General features: G+C 41.2%; 1 protein-coding gene across 2 annotated transcripts in view; it reads left to right on the top strand.

Moving 5' to 3' along the window:
- The window catches only part of MMRN1 (multimerin 1), a 286,257-nt gene that overhangs the window by 206,626 nt on the left and 55,882 nt on the right, over positions 1–23,749 (top strand). For both annotated transcript variants that reach the window (XM_078676117.1, XM_078676118.1), the window contains exons 4-6: positions 1,825–1,926; positions 5,125–5,301; positions 14,832–16,808. In XM_078676117.1, the coding sequence (XP_078532243.1) occupies positions 1,825–1,926; positions 5,125–5,301; positions 14,832–16,808 (2,256 nt within the window). The remainder of the gene's footprint in view (positions 1–1,824; positions 1,927–5,124; positions 5,302–14,831; positions 16,809–23,749) is intronic.

Raw genomic sequence — 23,749 nt, 5'->3', positions numbered from 1 at the left:
ACTCTGGTCTGGGCATGAGGTCGGATTTAATGTCACACTTCTGGGTCTGGAACTGGTGGAACACCCATGCTCCACCCATGGAACACCTTTCCAATGCAGAGTAAAGTAAGGCAGCAACTTTCCCTGCCTTGTGTTACTCTAAATTTACTATGCCATGCGGGGCCATGCCAGGTGGCTCTGCTTGGTGTAGAAAATCTGGCGTAAGGCCTGACCTAAACGCAATGGTGACACAAGCCCTTAATAATTCAGGGCCTAGGTGTTGCTAAGCATCCATCTGCACATGTGTTGTGCTAGAATGCTAACCAAAAGTATTTTTATTTTTATATGCTTTTCCAGAGCAAATGTAATGAACAATCATTTTTACTTTGGTTGAAAATATAATTTTCCAAGAACTGTCTCAGTTAGTTGTGCAAATAAACAACGAAAGTACTCACCTTGCCACAACTATAGTACCAGATAGTCCTCAAAACATGCAGATAATTTTGTTTGCAGGATGTGAAGTACAGTACCACTTCGACGATCATCCCAGAGGGCTCAGCCAGACAGTGTTGTGTTACTGTTTCCCTGTCATTGCATCAATAGCATTTTCCAGCTGATTGCATATTCCTCCGACAAGTTTGGGGCTTAAATAATTGCCTATATCATGCTTGTATGATTTAACTCTAGTTGCCTTTGTAGTGTGCTTCTCGTTTGCATTAATTTCTAGCGCCTTTTTGGTTCTCACCTCTTTAAAATGAATACACCACTCCTAGTCTTGGGAGAAGTTTAAATTATGCCAGTGTATTTTGCTTTATTTCAGAACTTCACTTAATGTTTGTTTCGGTAATTTATGCTATTATAGAACTTCATGTAATTAGCTACCATTCACTGCAAGAATTTACTCCAGACACATATTTCACATTAAAAATGTACTGTAGACTCACAAGAACAGCAGCATGGGAGCAGAAGTTGTCTGCGGTGCTGTCACTTTTTGCTGTGTTTTTACCGTAAAATGCATCCTCACATCAAAAATATTGAATGAGGACATATTTTGTGCTAAAACGATTTTCATAAAATGACACATAATTTCATAAAACATTGCCAAATTTTACATAATTGCGCAAAAGCAAATTTTCCACAACCCTAAAAGTTATCAACCCTTCTGGCCTTATTTATGAGCCCTTTGCACCGCCATTGTGTCACTTTTTGTGAACCTGCGGCTGCGTAAAATATGCTCCACACTGCGCCATAATTACAAAGTGACGCATCTAGGCAGATGTGTCGCTTTGTAAACCTCTGCGCTACATTATACCTGCGCCAGGTATAATATATGCAGGGTGGGAATTCCCACACAAAAAAGGCTCGTAGTAGTGGCGCAGTGAAATCTGCGAGATTTACCAGCACCACTTCTGGGACCCCACTGCGTCAAATCAGGAGTAAGGAGGGATGCAGGCCCTTTCACAAGGAGACATTGCTGGAGTTGCATCTGTTTTCAGACACCCCGCAGCAACGCGCCACTTTTCGCTTACAGATATGTCAGGAATACTGAAGTGTCTGTAAATCCTTTCGACATGGAGCACCGTACAGTGAATAGGAAGCATCCATGGTGTCGCAAGGAGGGCGCACGGAAAAGTGTTGCATTGTTGGTTTCATGCAGTGATGCAACACTTTTCATAAATGAGGCAATTTTTCACGTTTTATTTGCCTAAGTGCATCTTGGTGACCCCCACTTCCCCTACCTTCTGTGGTAATTATTCAAAAATCTGACCCAATCTCACCTAATCTGTTGGTAAAACGTTAAATATATGTTGTGCAAACTGAGTCACATGTTGTCTCTTGTCTTAGTTCTAAAGTACCAGTTGCAGTCGTACGATAACCAAGCTGAGAGTACGAACGCCATTAATGGAGGAACATCAGCAGATCCCCAGCAGACATCTCTTGATCCAGGTTAGTGGCATTAAGAACATGCCAAAACTGATATCTAATCTCTTCATCTTTGTTTGGAAACCGTAAGTAGCTACATACTCCAAGTTAACACAAAGAGATAGGAAAGAAAAGAGACAGAAAAACAAGTTTAGGCAACGTATATAACCCACACTTGCTCAAACAAATTGACTCCCATGTGGATGCAAAAAACAGAGTTGAGTGTTTTGCTCTAGCCTTTAATGAGCTGTGGCAGCCAGCAGGCAGTCAAGGGGTCTGAGCAGCAAGGTCTCTTCATCATTTAGATCTTGAAATTTACAGCTATGGTGGAGGAGCATCGAACCCTGCCCCCCCCCCCAAAAAAAAAACGGCAGAAAAGCAAAAATTAAACAGCCCTCCTTTTATTTCTCCTTTCCTGTTGTTTTGAGGCGGGCCCTAGGGATGACAACACTGAGGGGAGTAGTGTGTGCGCTCTCTTCACTGCACATGACGGTTTGGTTAGCCATCTCAGGCCAGCAAAATCGTCATGTGCAGTGAAGTTTTGCTGGGGTTGGAGAGATTAGGCATATACTCCCAATCTGTCCAGGAGCGCTAATTGAGAGCGCCCAGGCCAATCCAGAGGTTGCTCTCATGCAAGATCAGCTTCAGGATTGGCTGCAGCCTGGGTGCCTGTGCCTGAAGAAGAGGAAGAAGCCGAGGAGCACGACGAGGAATGCGGCCTGCTGATACGTTTTAAAAAATGAATATATCTTTTGTTTCCCCCTCCCTTCGCGGCCGCTATGCCCCCCTCACCCCCACCATGCCCGACACACCACTTGTAGTGAACAGCAGCCGCTACTGGACATTTATGCTTTGCACATTGTCTTCTACTCAACATCTTAGATATGACACTGTGACAGAACTTTTACCACATATGCAGTTTTATTGAAACTGCTGGGATTATTGGGGAATAAGCTTAAATAATGTAAACAAGTGTGCTTCTAGAGTAGTTCCTGATTTTTTACTCATGGCCTCGAATGAGATGCAAGGGTTTAATGATGACTCTGTGTGCCTTATGCAAATGATAGTTGTCAAACAGAATTTTCAGCTGACTGATAGCCACCTTTGCAATATAGTGAATGCATCATGTGTATCATAATTTTATGTAGATCAAAGAAATAATTTCACTAGGAGCACGTAAATCCCAAATGACAGGAGATGATGGGTAGGACTTTCAAGTCCACTATTAAAAAAAAAAAAGTTTTTCTTACCACCATAATGTTTCATCACATACTAATATGTGATCGAAAGGAGCATTAAAGGAATAATTCCTACAGAATCTCACACTTTATCCTAAAATTGAGTAGACTGCTGTCATTAGCCAGACAAGACAAATACAGCATTGAATGTTACAGCTTGTTAGCACTACTACAACGGCAAACTCTATCCTACTTGCAAAATTGACGGTGCAAGGCAGCCACCTTTCCGGTTGAAATCCAAATATATTTTTTCTGTTGAATAAAATCGGGTACAGTCGTCAATATAATTTTCAAATCCCTTGCAATTTCTTTGATTATGTACTGTTGCCACCTTATTAGAGGTACATTACAAACCTAAATTACCACCCTGAGGGGCTCATTTACAAGCCCTGTACACTGCCGGAAAAACACTTATAGTGCTGTTCTAGTGGTGCACACAGCTTAGCTATATCTACAAGGCCACGTAAAGTCACCCTGCAAGGCTTTTCATAGCCTTGCAGATATGGAGTGAGGCAACGCAGTGCAAGTAGCTGGGTTGCCTCACACTGCGATGGGGAGGGGTGCCCTGGGTGTTATGGTGGGTGTTCCCATGTAACACCACTGCATTTGACACATTCCCAGATTTACAACAAGCTGTAAACATGGGAATGTGTCAAAAGTCTATGCCTCCCCATGGGAGAAATAACATCATTTCTCCTTGCAGCACACATAGAAAGAGGAAATCACCTTCACTGACTGTTTTTGACCAGGAAGGTGTCCCTTCGTGCACAAAAACAATCATCCTTACAATGCGGACACCCTTGCACCAAGGGTGCCTGTGTTGGGCCAAGGTAGCACTTTGAGCTCCAGCACTGGGAGAAAAGACATTTATGTGCCTGCCCTTTTCTTTTGACGCGGTACAGCGCAGCAGGAAGGCTTTCGGCTCTGCCCTTCGACAAAAAATTGTAAATGAGACCCTAAGGTTTTGCTCCATTTGAGTAAGGAATGATAACTGGGCCCTGATGATGATTGGTCACTCTTCCAATATAAAAATGTATGCCCTTTAAAGTTTAGACTAAAGAAGTTAGAAATTGATTAGTCAACTGAAATGAAATTCAGGAATGCCTTAGACACTGTAGTGAGGCAGTGAGACAGTCAAAGTGAATGAAGAGATAGGTTAGCTGTCATTATGAAGTGGTTTTAGAATTGTACTCTTGCAAGCCGATTTCACTAATAATGCCCAGTACTGGATCCATACGGCAATTAATGCGCTTAAAGTGTGCTAATTTCTCAACGAATTCGATTTTTTAAATTAGAATTGCAAACTCAATGTATGATTTAGGTTGAATTTCCAAACAGGGAACCAGACTTGAATTAAAAAATAGAAGTTCTCGATTATACAATATTATCAACTCTTTTCTAAAGTAAGAATGCTGTGTATTCGCAACTCTCTTCTCTGTGTTGTTATGTTACTGATATACAAGCCGAGCAAATCAAAATCATTTTTGTAGGTAATATAATGTTGATCTAGCTGGAAGCATAAATCTCAACAGTAGAGTGGTTAGAAATTTAGCAGGTTTGCAATAACTTGTGTTTCATATATCAAATTAGATCAATTGTCACAGACATATAAAATTATAACATCTCGATTGTTTAAATAAATTGAAGAATTTAAAAGTGGTGCATGTCTATGCGAGCAACTCTAAACTAAAAAAGCTATTGTAACGACTCCTAGGCGCGTCACAGACTGAGAAAACTTACCCACTACCCCTATCAACATAGGGAGGATACAGTCTCTTTCTAATATTATTCTGTTAAAGGCATTGATAGAAATTAGCACAACATCGGAGCGGAAGCAAATTGTTAGATTTTTGAAATTTTTGAGCACTGCTGCTGATTCTGATGAATTTGTGCCAGATCTTTTCGATTTTGGTGACTGATGTTATTGGTATTTTTCTTTTCACTATGTTTCACTCGTTAACACTCTTTATGACACAACATTCAGCACTGACGCAAAAGATGACTAATCAGATCTACGAACAGGAGATGAAACTAACCTCCCTACAGAAGAAGTTTGACAACATCTCGTCCACCATGAAGGAGGTGCACAGTGCTGTCTCTTCCCTGGAGGAGAAAATCAACGAAGACAATCCTGGGAAATCAGTGCAGTCCCTTCTTAAAGGTAAGTAGGTGCATGTGGAGCACATTAAAGGAAGGCCCTTGGTATTTTTTCTTTTACCTCACGTGGTGTCGGTAAACCCATTTTGGGTGCAAACTCCTATTTGCTCCCAAAATGAGATTACACTGTGGGCACCAATTGCGAATGTCTTCTCCAGTGAAACCTTCTGTAAATCATGTACGCAGATAGCACACATGTGCTGTGTGATGTTTGGACACCTCAGAATGAGGTATAACATGCACTATTGGTGCTTTAGACCCATTTCTGAGGTGTTAAAATTTAAATCAGATGCACTTTGTGCACATTCTAATTTACACTGTTCACGATAATACAAATTAGTGGGTGTGCAGATGCACATGACCTTTGCAGTCTCAAGGTGATAGAGGTCTTAGGCTTATTTTGCCTCGATGTATGCATGTTTAGTGATCTATAAAACATTAATGAAGTATCCATGGAAAGGAAAGAATTCATACTCTTTAATGCTATAGGTAGATGATTTTATAAGTGCATTTGTAGTTGAAGAAAATGCAAAAATGTTGGCTGCATGTAGAAACCCGATCTTCTAATTTAGACATACCTGCATACTGCATGCCATTTACTGCCCATGTCATCCCTGAATGGGGCATCCTTAGGCAGGAAATGGCATCTGAAAATCCACACCTTCTCACAGAACTCAACAAGGATTCTCAGGATAAAAGCAATGAAAACAGCATGGAAGGTGTCATGAGCAGTGGTACAACATTTTCTGTGCCCACTCACTAACCATTGGTCCTCAGATGGACCTTTTTATTCTGCAAGGCGATGGGAGTTAACATTTACATCAATCAAATTCAATTAACAGTGTAACCCATTTGCTCACACAATAAGGACCAGGAATCAGTAGCTAGGGTTAAGGAGGTTTATTACAAATTAAGACTCAAGTTAAGATGCAGGATTCTTTACACCTTGCAATAACAATATAGAATAACAATAGGAAGGCCTAACCTCCAAGACAAATTGAGGCAAACCACTATTAGGCAAACAAGGGGGCATATTATCAAGGGCTTTATCTCCGCTTTTTTGGCTTTAAAAGCCAAGAAAGCGGAGATAAAATTATCTCCCTATTACCTAGCTGTCGCTAACACCAGTTAGCGACAGCTAGTAGGAGATAGCGACCATCTTGGGCCCCACTTTGCATGTCAGTGATATTTATCACTAATGATATGCAAAGTGGGCGTGCCAAGATGTTAGCGACTGGAAACAGTCGCTAACATCGCTATCTCCTATTACCAACTTATGGAGATATTCGCGCTAAGCGCGAATATCTCTAAAAGCTAACACCTGCCCTGAGCTGTTCTTAGCCATGTTATCCAATGGGAGGTGGATAACATGGCCAAGAGCATTAGCTCGATAATGCATGAATATCGCTGACTTTTCCGCGATATTCATGCTTTGCGGCGATTTTTATCGCATTTGCGATAATCCTTGGTAATACCAAGGTTTATTTGCGATAAAAATAGCCGCAGCTTTGCGGTAAATTTTTATCTCTAACCAAGCAATAGCGATAATTATCGCTATTGCTTCGTAATATGCCCCAAGAAGCTCAGTCATGCCAATGCAAAAGATGAGTAAAAGTATTTGATGTTCACGTTTTTTGTCTATACATATGTAAATCTAAATCACCTAAAGTAAAGTCCCAGCTAAAGGATGGTTCTAAAGTCTAAAGAACCTCAAAAATCAAGAATTTCCATAAAGGAAATGAGAAGTAGGCAAGGAAAAATAAGTTGGAATGTTTCAGCATTTCAGAAGCTAGGTCAAAAGTCTTCTTGGGTCAGGAAAGTAAGTGTTAGCCTAAGCCACACTCAGCAAAGAATTGACGAAAATATAGAGGTCTAAACCTCTCAAAGTCCAGGGAAAAGTGTGGTCAGCGTTCAAGGGCAAGTCTCTGAAGGGATCTGAAGGGACTCTGAAAGGAATCTGGGGGCATATTATCAAGGGGCTTTATCTCCGCTTTTTTGGCTTTAAAAGCCAAGAAAGCGGAGATAAAATTATCTCCCTATTACCAAGCTGTCGCTAACACCAGTTAGCAACAGCTAATAGGAGATAGTGACCATCTTGGGCCCCGCTTTGCATGTCAGTGATATTTATCACTAATGACATGCAAAGTGGGCGTGCCAAGATGTTAGCGACTAGAAACAGTCGCTAACATCGCTATCTCCTATTACCAACTTTTGGAGATATTCGCGCTAAGCGCGAATATCTCCAAAAGCTAACACCTACCCAGGAGCAGTTCTTAGCCATGTTATCAAATGGGAGGTGGATAACATGGCTAAGAGCATTTGCTCGATAATGCATGAATATCGCTGACTTTTCAGCGATATTCATGCATTGCGGCCGTTTTTTATCGCATTTGCGATAAACCTTGCTAATAGCAAGGTTTATCTGCGATAAAAATCGCCGATTTGCGGCGATAATTTTTATCTCTAAACAAGTTAGAGACAAAAAATATCTCTATTGGTTGGTAATATGCCCCCCGGATCTCCAAGGTGTGAGCACTGAGGGGCATATTACCAACCAATAGAGAGAATTTTTGTCTCTAACTTGTTTAGAGACAAAAATTATCGCTGCAAATCGGCGATTTTTATCGCAGATAAACCTTGCTATTAGCAAGGTTTATCGCAAATGCGATAAAAAACGGCCGCAATGCATGAATATCGCTGAAAAGTCAGCGATATTCATGCATTATCGAGCAAATGCTCTTAGCCATGTTATCCACCTCCCATTGGATAACATGGCTAAGAACTGCTCCTGGGCAGGTGTTAGCTTTTGGAGATATTCGCGCTTAGCGCAAATATCTCCAAAAGTTGGTAATAGGAGATAGCGATGTTAGCGACTGTTTCCAGTCGCTAACATCTTGGCACGCCCACTTTGCATGTCATTAGTGATAAATATCACTGACATGCAAAGCGGGGCCCAAGATGGTCACTATCTCCTATTAGCTGTCGCTAACTGGTGTTAGCGACAGCTTGGTAATAGGGAGATAATTTTATCTCCGCTTTCTTGGCTTTTAAAGCCAAAAATGCAGAGATAAAGCCCCTTGATAATATGCCCCTAAGTTTTAACACGCAAGTCTCCTTGGGAAACACCCTTTTCCACATATCATTAGGGGTCTAACGTCTTTCTCCACATCTCACCTTGTAGACTGCAACAATTGCAAAGCATCCCTCACTGGACATGGGAACAACATCGTATTCTCACACGCAGGTCAGGTTGTAAGATTACTGAACAGGCCTTTCAGTTAACGCTGTGGCTCTCCATGTTCTTTCATCAAGGCTCTTTCTCTCTATCACTAGTACAGTAATGTATCTATTCTTCTACTAGCAATTCATGTGAATACCTGCAAGAATGTTGTGTTAGCAGTAAATGGAAAACAATGGGGCATATTATCAAGCCTGTGCGATAAAACTATTGCCGCTTTATCGGCCGAAAACGGCCGATAAAGCGGCGATAATGGGCTTGATCATATGCTCTAAGAAATTCCAATCGAAGCCCATGTTAGATGTCTTCACATCTAACATGGGCTTCGATTGGAATACCATAGAGCATATTATCAAGCCCATTATCGCCGCTTTATCGGCCGTTTTCGGCCGATAAAGCGGCGATAATTTTATTGCACAGGCTTGATAATATGCCCCAATATTTTATACAAAATGAATAATTATAGGCCTAAAATGTCAACTTAAAGTATTCGCAAGAGTGCACATTTATTAATTTATTTAGTTTAACATGTTTTATATAGCGCTAGCTGGACCCAAGGGTATCAGAGCGCTTTACATGCGTGTACATTTTAATATAGCAAATTTACAATGAGGTAGTATTCAGGAACAAATGCAGATGGTCGAAAGCAATTCAATATTACATAGTCTGATTAAACAAGTTGGCAACAGGTTACAGTAAATAATGGGAGATTAGGCTAGTGAGAGAGGGAAGGGATGGAAAAGATGGGGGTAGGGAATAGGAATGGGGAGAAGCAAGGGAAGGGGATAGTTAAGGCGAAATCGAACAGCTCTACAGAGATGAATTGATTGAAAGTAACAAAATTACAATGAGGTAGAATTCAAAACTCAATAAGAAAGTAAAAACAATTCTAGTTTTACACCATCACATTACATGTTTTGGAAAGGGATACAGCAGGTCCTGAGAAATTAGCCTAGTGTGGGAGGGAAAGGATGGAGAAGAGGGGGGCAGGGTATGGGAATGGGGGGAGGCTGAGGAGGGGGGAAGGATAAGGTAAAAACCGGGTGGGGCGAAGCAGGTCCTAAATGAAGGACTGGAGGGGGGATTTAGTGGGTAAAGGAAGAAAAGAGAGGGGGAGGAGAACAGTAGGAGGTGGGGTGGGATGAGTGTCTAAGGGAGGAATTAAGGACCCCAGTATTTGTTAAGCAGGAGACGTTTGATGTCTTATTTGAAGCTGAGATAAGAGGGGTTGCAACGAAGATCATTTTGGAGGGAGTTCCAGATCTTAGGTGCGTTCCCAGAAAAGGAGCGAGATTGTGTGGTTTTCTTGTTTAATAGAGGAGGGACAAGAGAGAGGGTGTTGGAGCTCCTCAATGATCTAGAGCAGCCGGCTTTGTGAAGTTTATCTGTGAGGTACTGAGGGGAATGTTGATGCTAGGCTTTGTGCATAATGCAAGCAGTTTTGTAGGAAGCTCTTCCTTCAACGTGCAGCCACTGGAGGGCTTTAAGGGCAGGGGAGATATGATCAAACCGTTTAAGGTCGGAAATGAGCCTAGCGGCAAGGTTAAGAACAGATTTTATTGGGGCGATGTGGGCTTTGTGAGTTCCAGCGAGGATAACGTTCCCATAGTCGATCTTTGACAGGACCAGCAATATGTGTATGCACGTTAAACGCAAATTAATATGAATGTTGAGGATATTAGGTTAATTTCACATAGATCATACAGTAAAAATCTTAAATATATATGTATCAGTATGTCTAAGAGCTATATTTTGAGGCGATATATGAAACATTAGTGCATGTATTACATAGACTTTGATTGTTTCTAGAGTAATCACATTCTACAAATATGATGGTTCCTTTTCAATTATCTAAACAGATAATGTTATTAAATGTATTAATGCACCCAATATGAAAGTCGAATTTCATCTCTATAGTCAGTCAATGTCTACTAAGTAAGGATGGTTTATTAAATTCTCGTTTAATACAGTTAAACACGTAATTTGAGTACATTTACTAATCCTACAATAAATGTACTTTTAGTAATAATGTCAAATGCTGCACTAATTTTAATTTCATTAAACCATAGAATCATGCACTAAATACACATTCATGTCACGTATCTGTTATGAAGTTGTGACGTATTTGTGATGTGTAACAGGTAGGCAAAATTACACTGCACCAGTCCCCCCTCTGATGGCGAATCAACCATCAAATCAATGTCTTATCAGATGGATAAATCACAATCAGGTTGTTTTCATCATCTTTCTCCTGGAATCCTCGAGAAACTTCATGTCATCATAGTATTTGCTCTGTCTGTCTTCTAGTTCTACATCTGGTCTTTTTCTCTTCACCCTTTTTTCACTTGTGCACGGTTGTATGCCTTATAGATTACAGGAAAAAATAATCCACAAAGAGAAATTATTATTGAGGGTTTCAAAAGGCTTCTAACAATTCCACTACCTAGGTTTCCAAACCATCTACCTATAGCAGAAAATCCATTCCTTATTGTTTACAAAGAACCTGTTGTTGTTAACCCTTCCAAAACTTTCTTTAAGCCAGTAATTTTTCTGTATATTTTGTTTAAAGCCCTTACTCTCATCTGGAATAGAAGTGCAACATTGTTGAACTTTCAACACCCTACAGACTCTGCCCTCTTTTGCAAAAAGGATGTCTAATGCAAGTCGATTCTGCTACCATTTCAGTATCTATAACTAAGAATCCCCCGGCTGTACTAGTGGATAACCTATCAACTACTTGAGAAAGCTTTCTAATCTTGTGGGAGCTGAGTTTCACTCCTACAGATGGAATCAGCAGCAAAAATGACTCCAACAATTTCACTAGAATCTCTTTTTGTTATCCCACATGATTAGTCTTTGGAAAAGCTATTCCCTTGTAGCATGTTCTATACCATCCTTTGGATAAGCTATAAAACACATTTTCCCCAAAATTTTATAAACTCCAGGAACATCCGGTTCTGCTCAATAAAAAGGCCATAATTTAGTATCACAATCTGTATTAGATGTTGTAGCAGAAAAGCATGAATTTTAGACAGCAATATTATTTCTTCAAAGATGTAATCACACAGGTGCACATTTTGTTTGGGAAAAGGTGAGCGACACAATGAGGCTTGTGTTATGGTGACAGTGCCAAATGCGTGATTAAAAATGGTACATAACATGAGCAGTGGGGTCACAATCAATTTGAAATATGTTATGAACCAAGGATGGCATATGAACGCCGTGCTTTGTTGATGGCGTTTCGACATGGATGATTTCCCGTCATCTTCAGGACGAGACTACACAAATCATTTGGAGACTGCTGATATGGTAGCAAATCTGGAACAGGTCATCTGGATGGGTAGAGAGTGTGTGAGTCCCAGCATGGTTAATGAAGAAGTCCCAGACAGGGATCCAATATGGGAGGAGAACAAGGGTGGGGAGGGAAGGGAATGGCCCAAGAGGGCTCAGTCGGAAATGGCGTCGTGCAAATACCACAAAGTGGGAGGCAAGGGAAGATGGACATCAGGGATTAATGTGCCCGAATCCAAAAATATCCTTATTTGGGCTAGTTGAATGGACGAAGCCTCTCATAGAGAGAAAGGGGTTCAACAATGCAGGATGAACCACTGCTGCTGCAGTGTGACTTGTGTCTGGTTATCATCTGGGTCATACTCCTGGGGGGGGTACCACTCTGAGAGGACCGGGATGGTGTCCCGTCGGTGCACTTTCAGCATGAGGGTCCGTGGAAGGCACTGTGTTTCTGGTAGGCAACGCCACCTAACCTTCGGGCATTACAGCAGAGGACGAAGTATGGATGCAGAGTGCTGGAGTGCCAGGAGAGAGGTCATCAGCAGAGATATGGGGATAGGAGATAGCTGTTGATGGGCTTATGGTGGAGTCCAGACATTACCAGGCCCAAGCAAAATACGGGTGAAGTTCCGACACAGGTACATGGTTTGGTGCTGTTGTGCGGGTGGGGGCACGAGGGCAGTGCTCACAGCCGGACTGGCCAGCCGGGCAAGCAAGCAATCCCCCAGGAGGCTGGAGCCCCTGAAGGCCGGTTTTGACACCTGGAGGCCGGTTGCGCACCCAGGAGTTCTGATGCACGTTATGCGATCCCGGATCCCTTCATAAGATTCTTAGGCCTGTTTAAAAGACTAATGTATGGATGAATTAGGAGAAAACCTCTCATAACACTACCAAAAAGTTATTTTTCTCATCAGTCACACTATTTTTGCCAGGTGCATGCATGATTAGAAACTGTGTAGAAGTAGCGCTACGAGGTACTGAGCTAAATTCTCATGTAGTTGAATATTTGATTAAATCCCCTTCTGAGCAACCAAAACAACTAGCATATATAATTGAAAAATTGAGCAGTTAGATGCACCTTTCAATTTTATTTTCCCAAAATTATCCTGGGAAAGTCATACTGAGCAATGTGTCGGGGTCACTCACTCGGTGCAAATGGGGGCTGAATTAATTTTTTGCTAGGGCTGTTTTAAGTTCCCAGTCCGGTCCTGCTGGTGCTGATAGAAGCCACCAACATACAGATAGGAGCAGGGGTGTCAGTACATTCAAAGAACCTCCTCATCCCCAATGTGGTGCTGTGCTGGCTGCAGGTCGATGGGACACTGTCTGCCAGAACCCACAAACACACAACACACCCATTGTACTGTATGGACAAAAGACCAAGAGTGGTCTTATGTCCTCTTTATTTATATCCACAGCCGCTCCTGTCCTTGAAGGTTAAGGTGTATTTCATCCAGGGCAAGGACTGGGCTACAGGGACCAGAAGAGTCACTACAGTGCACAGCTCAGAATTATGGTAACTTAATGAAAATGGGGACAAGACTGAACACTACTGCAACATGATCAACATGCAAAACAGAACAAAATCTGCTTTTTGGTGTGCTTTGCAAGTGTGCACCAGTCCAACAGCACAAAGTAGAGTAACAGAGGGCTTAGCTGTGGGGCCTATCCAGCTGGGCACTGCAGGACAGGGCAGTGCGAAATGTGGGCCTGAAAGCAGATGGATGTCAGTGACTCATGTGATCCTCATGGAAAGTCTTCAAAGGACGAGACTAGATTGCCGAATGAGGGGCTGAGGTGAAAAAGGACAAAAGACAGCAAGGCCGCGATAAAGAATGCAGCAGGGTAAAAGAACAAGAAAAATCAAACAGCGAGACAAGACTACACATAAACAGAATGGGTTCAGGTACATAGCTCTGAAATGTGTTAACTTAATGAAAATTGTGGCAGGCCTGATCAATGATCAATTCATGCGAAACAATACCTGCCTTTCAGTACACTGTGCCAGAGTGCTCACTGCGCACAGAGCAAAGCAACAGTGGCCTCAGCTTCAGGGTCAGACCTGCTAGGAACTATAGGGCAGTGCGATGGGTGTGCCTGAAAACAGTATCTGCGGGTTACAGGCAAGCCAAGCACAGAGGCTCAGCCTCACATGTGCAGTATCATAGTGCATGATGAAACTGCACGCCATTTCCCTGAACCCAATGGAGTAGCATCCAGGTCAAACAGGACAATCATTTCTCTCAGAAACAGGGTTCAGTGTGAAAGAGTCGGGCCCATATGTTCTAGACCTGTTGTAAATTCACAATTCAATGGTTCTTTTTCGCAGCCTGAAAGTGTAACGGGGAGAAAATTCATTAGGTGACCAATCAACAAATTGATAATCCTCCTGAACACACAGTAACCACAGACGACTACGTAAGGTTAGTTGATGTATTACAAAGCCAAAAATAACTGAACATAAAGACACCTCAATACAAGGGTGTAGAAATACACTTGAATTAGCATGAAGCCAAATCTGCGTATCCAATTTAAACGATGAGACTTGAGTAAAACTATTAGTTCAAGGAGCAGAATGCAGAATCTCAGAAAGCATAAATCCAGATGTCCTTGCGTCAAGGGTTGGTGAGTGAAAAGCATTAAATATATCCCTACTTTAACACTAAAGTGGCATCCCTACTTTAGTATCTTCAGGAAGAAGGATAGAAGGTGTCAGCGTGTGGAGTCATCCCAAGAAGTCTCTCCACAATCAATAAGATGTAATGGGATTAATATTATGGATCACGGGATATCCCTTACTGTTGTAGTGGAGTAACCTGTCCACCGAAATATAAATTAGGCCCTAAACATCTTTGCTCGAAATTATGTTACATAAAATACCTATACTTAACACAGGACAAAATCTAAACTGTGCACTATGTAGATATTCGTGTTTGCATCAGGAGATAGTGAAATGTATCATTTCAAATGAATGATATTGTATATTTTTGCTTTTTGTGTTTTAGGTCTCAAGTCTAAATCTATCACTGAGCTGGTGAAAGAGACAGTACGAGAGCAGATGAAAGGGTTCCAGAATGACATGCAAGAGACATTTGCTCAGCTTTTTAAAACAATATCTAGTTTATCTGTCGAGGTTGAGAGTACAAATGAAGCTCTAAAACATCTGAACGAGACTGTGGCATCTGTATCGGCCACACAAAAGTTAATAAATGATCATGAACCACGGCCAACGATGAGTGATATGTTAGAGCTGAAGAACCACCTGGTGAGCGTTAAAGATGAAGTCACCTCACTTTGTAGTAGTTCATTAAAAGATCTGCAGGAAAGCCACAAGTCTTTAGCTGCTGAATTGGAGCGTGAACAATCAAGAAACAACATCTACTATGAATCTCTGAACAAGACTCTTACAAAAATGCGAGATGTCCAGGAGCAAATTATATCAGAGGAACCCGCCCCGGTTCCAAATTTCTCAGAGACAGATGGATCCAAAGATGATAATGTTACGGACTACCTGCTGACCCTGCAGGAGAAGGTAAAACGTCAGAGCCTCATGATGTTGCAACTCTATGAGGATATCAGTGCACAAGACATCAAAATTAACAACTTCACAATCACCTTAGAGCTGCAGAAAGATTCAATCCAGAGGGCTTGTGAAGCCCGGTTTTTCAAATGCAGGAAGGATTTTGAGAGCAAGATCAGGTCTACTGAGGAAACCGTCCTTGAACTGAATAAAACCATGTCTGATGTTGTTCTGCCGCTTGATGACAAAATTGATAAGATGAATGAGCAGATTAATGATTTATGTTACGATATGGAGATATTGCAGCCGTTGATTGAACAGGGAGCACCTTTCAGTATGACAGAGGATTATGGCCACCAAAATGGTGTATCTGCTGTTAACAAGCAAATAGAAGACCTTAGTGCTTTAGCCTACAGTCTCAGTTCCAGTGTCCAGGATCTGGTCAGTGGCCAGGAAAGTCTCAGAACCCAAATCCAAACCCGGGACGAGCTATATGAAAAACGTATTGCTTCCTGTCTTATGGATATTGAGGACGGCTTGAACAACACGATGACAGTCTTAAACAACGCCGTTGACTTTATTCAAGATAATTATGTCACTAAAGAAGCCATGCCCAAAATGCAAAATAACTCTCAAATTCTAAATCAAACAATGTACATGCTTGACAATTTGTTTTTGCTCATTCCCCAGGTCAACCAGTTAAATGAATCGATACAAATGCTGACCAATGGCAAACTTCAGAAACCAACCAATGTTAATAGTGCTGACTCTCTCTCCTTTGAATCTCCTAAACTTGTAGACTTGTTTCAAACTTTGAATGAAACAGTGGTGAAGGTTGATCAGTGCCACGAAAACGTCAGTCAGTTAGAACAGAATCTATGGTTTGCGAACCAGGAAAAAAATGCTTATGAAGTTCGCCTACAAAACGTGGAATCCAAAATAACTCAAATTATAGTCAACTCTGCCATGCCAGTAAAAGCTAAAAATGGTGGAATCGTAAAAGAAAAAGAGCAGCCAGCTTACCCTAAATATCAAGAGCTGAATTCAAGGGTTAAGGCCCTGGAGGCAAAGTCCATTCGAATTTCGACAAGCATTCCTACTTTGAACAAGACAGTGTATGAGACCCAAGAACTGTGCCAGAATGCCTTTGCCACCATTCAGAGCTTGAACGCCAGTGTACCCTTGTTGGTACGAAAGGTGCAGCCAAACATCACTATTCTGCAGGAAGTCATGATAGAGCTGATAAAAACTGCAACTGACAGGAGTGCAGAGGCTATCTGGTCTAATTTAACAGCGTCCTTTAACAAATCAACATCAGAGATCATTGGAAATGTTACAAAGTTGCAGAAACAGATGAAGCTTGTGCTTAAGAAAACGGTTTTACCAAAAACAGCATCTACAAATGTCACAGCAGCTCTGGTCGGTAGAAGTCAGAGGAATACAGACAACACTGCAGAGCAAGGTAATTAATTTTTTAGGACTAAAAATATGCACATGTATTGCGTTACTACAATGTGTCTTTGACTGACATGAACAGTGCACAAAATGACACAACACTTTATGGGCCTTATTTATGAAGTTTTGCCGTAGGGCAGTGCCTTCCTAGAGCGCTAAGGCAAAAGAAAAGGGCAGAAATACACTGTATCTATCAGATACAGCACATTCCTGTCCCATTCCTGCCCTTTTCCCCAGTGTCAGCGCAGATTGGGCTGCCAGTCGCTAACGCAGGCACTTTAGCACCTTGGTGCAAGGGCGCCTGCATTGTGGAAATGATTATTTTTGTAGAGGAAGGGAAACCTTCCTGCACAAAAACAATCACAAGGCTTTTTCCTCTTTCTAAAAAAAACAAGGAGAAATAAAGACATTTCTCCTCATTGTGCCTCCCTTACACCTCCCCTGGGGAGGCGTAGGTTTTTGGCGCTGCCTCAGATTTACGATTTCTCGTAAATTAGGGGCAGTGTCGAAAATCCATGGATGTTGCTGGGAACGCCCCCAGCAACACCCATTGCATGCCCCTTTAACGCTTTGAACGATATTTACGAGGTGGTATTAAGCCCAAAAAAGTGGCTTTGTGCTGCCTCATAAATATGGAGCAGGATCCTGTGCCTCAGAAAGTCACAAAAAGCGATGTTCCGGCAGCGCAAGGGGCTCATAAATGAGGCACTATATTCCTTGTCATGCAAAATAGGCATATCAGATAGATGTGCTTGCAATATCCTTTAATATCAAATTAGCGAAATGGACTCAGTTTGTATTGTCTAGTAATAGATGTCATGTAATTCTCGAAAATGTGAGAGCATCTTCAGACAGGCACCACTTAGAAAGTGACAAAATGGAAGAAGTCAGTTGTACGGCTTAAAATATAAGCTGAAGCCTACATGCAGTTAATTTCACAATAGTAGACTGAAACAAAAGGGTTGGCCTTTATAAAAATGAATCAATGACCCGCCATTGTGAATCAGGATTACCTTCATATATTGCTCGATTTTCTTTCATACCCTTGTAACATTACTTGCAATGTTCTGTCAGCTTTTGGAATGGATACCTGCTCATTTGTTCTTCAATGTGAAGTTTTTTTTGCTTGACACATGTATTCTGCACTGTTGTAACATGTCAAACAGTCAGATATATGCACGACTTTGTGTGGGGTGATGCAGAGAACACTCAGAGACAACTATTGATCAGAAGTGCATTATCTAAATTTGTATTACCTTACCAGGGTGCCGTTGTCACTGAAGTTTTTTTGCCCGATATTACTTATTGTTATTTTGCTATTTTTTCAGATTGTATATCCTTCATGAATTTTTTCCTGCATGGGAAAATTTGGGAAACTGTATGAAGAGAACCGAAAACTGACACTTTTTCTTGATCTGTGGCTACCATATTTTCTGACACTCAGAATAGCAAAGAGCATATGTGTTCTATTTTTTCCTGTTTGAGAGGTGTTTACTATTCATTTCTGGTTAATTTTAGTTTTCACAAAACATGCTTTGTGTCATGGATGAGAACGGCTTTGCCTCTATTCATTCAGTGCTTTATATAGCAAAAAAGTAAGAAATGGCCATCCTTTGTGTGGTTTTCCTCCAGATTTTTGCCTTCTAAAGCTGAACCCACATTTATTGGCATTAGGACTCTGTGCACTTTATCCCTTCTAACCATTGCTAAAGTGCTTGTGTGCTCCAATTTAAAAATTGAAAAATTGACTTATACCTAAATGGCACATTAAATTTACTTATAAGACCCTAGTGTCTGGCACTATAAGTACCTAAGACCTGTAAATTAAATGCTCATGCCACCAACTAAAGTAGCACTGCAAAACATGTCTCAGACCTGCTATTGCAGCATTTAGTGCATCTTATAGCTGCCATTTCGACCTGGCAAAATAAACCATTTGCCAGGTTTAAACCTTCCTCTACAATACTATGTCACCCCCTAAGGCAGGCTCTAAATGCCCCTAGAGCAGGTTGAATAGTATTTAAGAGGTAGGATGGATATATTTATTATTTTGCATGTCCAGACAGTGAAAAATCTCCAAAGATATTTGTCACTACAACAAGAATTGATCTAGCATAGAAAAGCACTGGGTTGCATTATAACTCCTTATAATGCATACTTAAGATTTGGACAAGCTAGCGGTCAAGTCAGATTTCAAATTACTATATGGAGAGAACACTTTTAGAAAGTCGCATTTTTCTACCTAAACCCAAATCTACCATTCTGCCAGTGTCCGTGTGTTCCCTGAATCTGCTGGCTTCCTGGAGTAAGCTCCATTTCCCTCCCAGACTGTGGACAAAGAGTCGAGGTGTGGAGTGGTGACACACTTTTTGACAGGATAGGTGGATAGGAGCTATGCCCCTGCTCTGATTAGACTTTGAAGGGGCCTTCCTTGGACCACACAGAAGAACTGACATCAGGCCTGCCCCTGTCTTTGTTTCACTACCCACACTGGAGCCAAACTCAGAGGAAAGGAAGGAACTGACCAGAATCAGTTTTAAACCTAGACAAAGGGATGTCCCCAACCCACAGGTTGGCACTGGGTATGAAAGTGCCATCCCCAGAACCTGAAATCAAAAAACTCTTGGACCTGTAAAGAATCAGAGGAAGGACTGTCCTCCTGTCGAAAACATTGAAGGAAGACTGGACCTGCTTGCCTTATACCCAGGAACCCAGATGTGTCTCCAAGGGCCAGTTGGATGACCTCCTATGTGAACTATGACAATATAACAAGCTCCAGAGGCTTTTCCTGCTTCTCAGCTGACCAGACTCAACTGGACCTGACCTGGCCCTATCTGTTGGCCTCTGTGGGAGTGAGCCCTGACACCCAAGTGTCATCCTTGTGGTTTTGGACCCTTAGTTGTAGTCAGAGTGCACTGCTCCCTGTCTAACTGAGGGTTTCACCTGATCCAATGTAGAGCGCGCAGAGTCCCGCAGAGTAGAGTAGCCCCTCACAAAATGTATCACCAGATCCAAGGCGGAGTGATACAGAGACCGTCAGCACCGGGCTTCACAGCTCCTAACTGAAAGCATTACCGGATCCAATGTGGGGCTAGGCACATGTTGGAATAGAAAAATCCTACTTAAGCATTATTTCATGTATGTTAGCATTCCCGGCGACATTTTATGTGTCGGCACCTTTTTGAGTTACAATCGATACGTATACTTTGTCATTTCCAAGAAAAGGCTGTTCTTAATAGCGCATAGCTTTCTCGGCAGATAGAAACTTTCCCCCACTTGTCTAGTGGTGGGCATGGGCAGAATGACCTTGACTGGTAGATAGTCTGTGTCCGGCCCCAGAATCAAAACTTATTTTTTTGTACTTCACTGTTTTACTGCATCTGTTTGGAAAATGTCATTATGGGCATGCCTTCGTTGGTTCTGAAATTTACATAATGTAACTTCATGCTTGATGATGCCAGTCCCTCTACAGCACTCCTAAGTGATTGGGCAGACTGGGCTCCACTCTGAGTGTAACTGAATAAACAGATATTGGTTTGTATATCTGATCGTGTGTACACTAACAGTATGGACCCAGGTCAAGTTTTTAGTAACCACATTGGTTGCCGATAGGGGCAGGTTGCATGATGAGAGTCCTACAGCCATGTCCCAGTTTCCAATGAGAGAAGTGCATCCCATATATCATCCCGAGATACCGGAGTTATCAGACCAGTGTGGTAATGTTACTCGAGCGGCAGTGGCAGCCCACTTTCAAGAGTAATGGGTTTATACTCTGTGGAAAAGAAGTGAGGTTTTGTCCCTTAAGACTCATTCGCCCGATCCTAGCAAAAATCCTACTGCTCATCGTAAGGAATTGACTGAAGCTGCTTTCTCGGCGGTAATGACTCTCGCTGATATTGAAATGTTTTTTGGACTTCTTGTTCCGGTTGATATTTGGAGGCAGGTCCATACCCAAGATCATGTTCCAGAGTTGGGTGGTACTTGGGATCAAATTAAAGCTGAGACCAGGTGAGGAAATCAGGTGACAAGCCCCGAGCGGAAATGTTAGCGTTGCCAGGACGCATTATTAAGTATATGCAATCTCTTATTCCGCCAAGAAAAGTAGATTGGGATAAATTGTCAGCTTGTAACCAGAAGAAAGATGAGAGGGTGTCTGATTTTTTCACTCCGTTTGAGGATACGTTTTTGGATAATAGTGGCCAGGATATGTCTATTGAGGGAGGTGTTCGGTTGTTTGTTAATAGATTTGTCTCTAATTTGCTTCCTGAAATTGTGACTCGACTGCAGGCTTCTGAGAGTCCCTGGTTCTCCTCTTCCCCTTCTGTTATTCTGAATATGGCTCAATATTATGAACATCAAGACAATGAGGAGAAAGAAAGGACAGAGAAAAACCATAAAGATTTCAAAAGGAAGGTGTTGTTGCAGCAAGCTTTTAGAGAGAATGACAGAGGACCTGGTGGTCCTGCCCGCCTTTGGGGCGGATCAGTGTGCCTCTTGTAAGGAAGAGGGTCACTGGCGTAGCGAGTGCCCTGCTCTTTTGCAGAAGGTGGCGGTCCCTAGAGGACAAGGTTCTCATGGACAGGGTCGTGGAGCTGGCGGGCTGATGGAGCTCAGAACGCTGCAGCCGAACAGGGTCGTTCTGATAATAATTACTTTGACGATCCTCGTGATGGATAGTACTGTCATGATGATTATGATAGGGAGGAAGTGACAGGAATGTCTTACAGCTAGGATAGCCAGGGACAGAGTGAGGGACCAGTTCTGATACCTGTAGACCAGCGTGGACCTTATGCAACAGCGGAACTGCAAGGTTCAACTAAGGAATTTTTGGTGGACATAGGTGCAACAAAAAGTTCTGTTTCTCATAGTATGGTCCGTGGGGTGGCTCTGTCTGGCCATAATAATGTTTCTGTAGGTATTTCTGGTGTACCCGTTGTGAGCCACATTTCAAGACCCCTTGCATTGACTATTGGTCCTTTCACTGTAGATTCTCCATTTTTGTTGACATCTAATTGTGGTGAAAATTTGATTTGCACGCTACTATTTATTGTTCCCCGGAAGGTGTTTATATGACGATGGGCCCAAATGCGAGTACTAGACAGTGCCTGTCTCTCCCTCCTCCTGCTGAATTTGCTGACATACCATCCACTTTATGGGCGACAGGTGATGCAGATGTGGGACTGCTGCATATTCCGCCGGTATCGATTCAGGTTAAAGAGAATGCTGTTTTCCTCAGTATAAAATACCACAGGCAGGAGCGCGAGCCTTAGTGCAAATTATTCAGGACTTGATCTAGAAGGGAGTGGTTGAGGTGACGTCTGCCAATATTTGTAATAGTCCCATTCTTCTGATTCTTAAACGCACACCCTCCGGTTCCCCTGATGATCATGAAGATGTTTATCATTTCTTGATTGATTTGCGCGAAGTTAACAAAATAGTAATTCCTCGGTGTCGAGTGGTCCTGGAAATTACTACACTTTTGACAATGATTCCTTCCACTGCTAAATTATTTTCTTTCATTGATTTGAAAAATGCGTTCTTCAGCATTCCTAATCATCCTGATAGCAGATATCTGTTTGGGTTCACACTAGCTGTAAGAAGCTTTAGGTTCTGTCAAGCTCCTCAGGGCTATACTAAGAGTCTAAGTATTTACAGTCAAGCTTTAAAGAGTTAATTGGATTCCCTTTCGCTTCCTACAGGTAATGTATTGGTGCAGTATGTTGACGATCTCCTTATCACTTCCGACACAGAGCAAGGTTGCAGAGATAGTACTATTAAATTGTTGCTGTATTTGGCTCATCAAATTTAATTATCAATTAATAAAAATGAATTACCAATTAAAAATGAATTAACAATAATTTAATTGCCTATAACAAAAAATGAAAAATAATTATAAATTAATTATAATTATTATAATTTTAAATTAAGCAACTAATAAAAAGTAATTAGCAATTAATTAACAATAAATTAATATTCAATAACAATAAATAAAACATATTAATTGATTAATTATATTTAAATAACTTCCCACCCTATTCCCCTATACACTCTTCAACCCGCTACCCATTAAAAATAACATAATAATTTAATTATCAATTAATCAATTATTAAAAAATGATTAAACGGCTAATTAAATTACAATAAATTAATTAACAATACCAATAACTAAAAATGTATATACATTAATTATAATTAATATAATTATAAATTAACCAACTAATAGAAACTAATTACCAATTAATAATTAATTAACAATAAATTAACAATCAATAAAAACATATTTATTATTTAATTATAATAAATTACTTCCCCTATAAAGCCACAACCTGCTCTAATACTAAAATGCATAAAAAGTTTTAAAAAATTACTCTTTCTAAACATTTAATACATATATTTAAAAATAATGAAAAAAACATTTAAAAAAAATTAAACATACATATAAAATACATACTAAATACATAACACTAGAAAAAATCGATAATATTTACAACAATATTTTTGCTAACGATAATATTTACTTCGATATTACTTACTTTGATATGAAATAAATCGATATTACTTACCTTTCAGTCGATATTCTGGTCAACGATATTCTTGACTTCGATATTCTGTCCCTACGATATTAAAAACTCGATATTAGTGTAGGTCGATATAAAAATTTCGATATTTTGACTGCTCACCCCTCTGACATCATATACTAAAACACTTCTGGACTAGGACATTCTGCCATGAAGAAGAGCTATTGTGCTGTCAGGAGGGACTGACACTTTGCTGCTTGCTTTGCTGTGTTGGCCTGCTGCCTGCTGCTTGTGGCCTGGGAGTGAGAGGACTGTACTTGACTCTACATCCTGCATCTCAAGAGTTTTCCAAGGGCTTGTTGGGTTTGGTCATGTTTCTGAAGTCTCAGGGATATCAAAGACTTCACCTGCATCTTGCTACCAGCACCCG

This window comes from Lissotriton helveticus, chromosome 2_1 (assembly GCF_964261635.1).
Source record: "Lissotriton helveticus chromosome 2_1, aLisHel1.1, whole genome shotgun sequence".
Lineage (NCBI taxonomy): Eukaryota > Metazoa > Chordata > Amphibia > Caudata > Salamandridae > Lissotriton > Lissotriton helveticus.
Note: the sequence above shows the minus strand (reverse complement) of the source record. Positions and strands in the feature narration are given on the sequence as shown.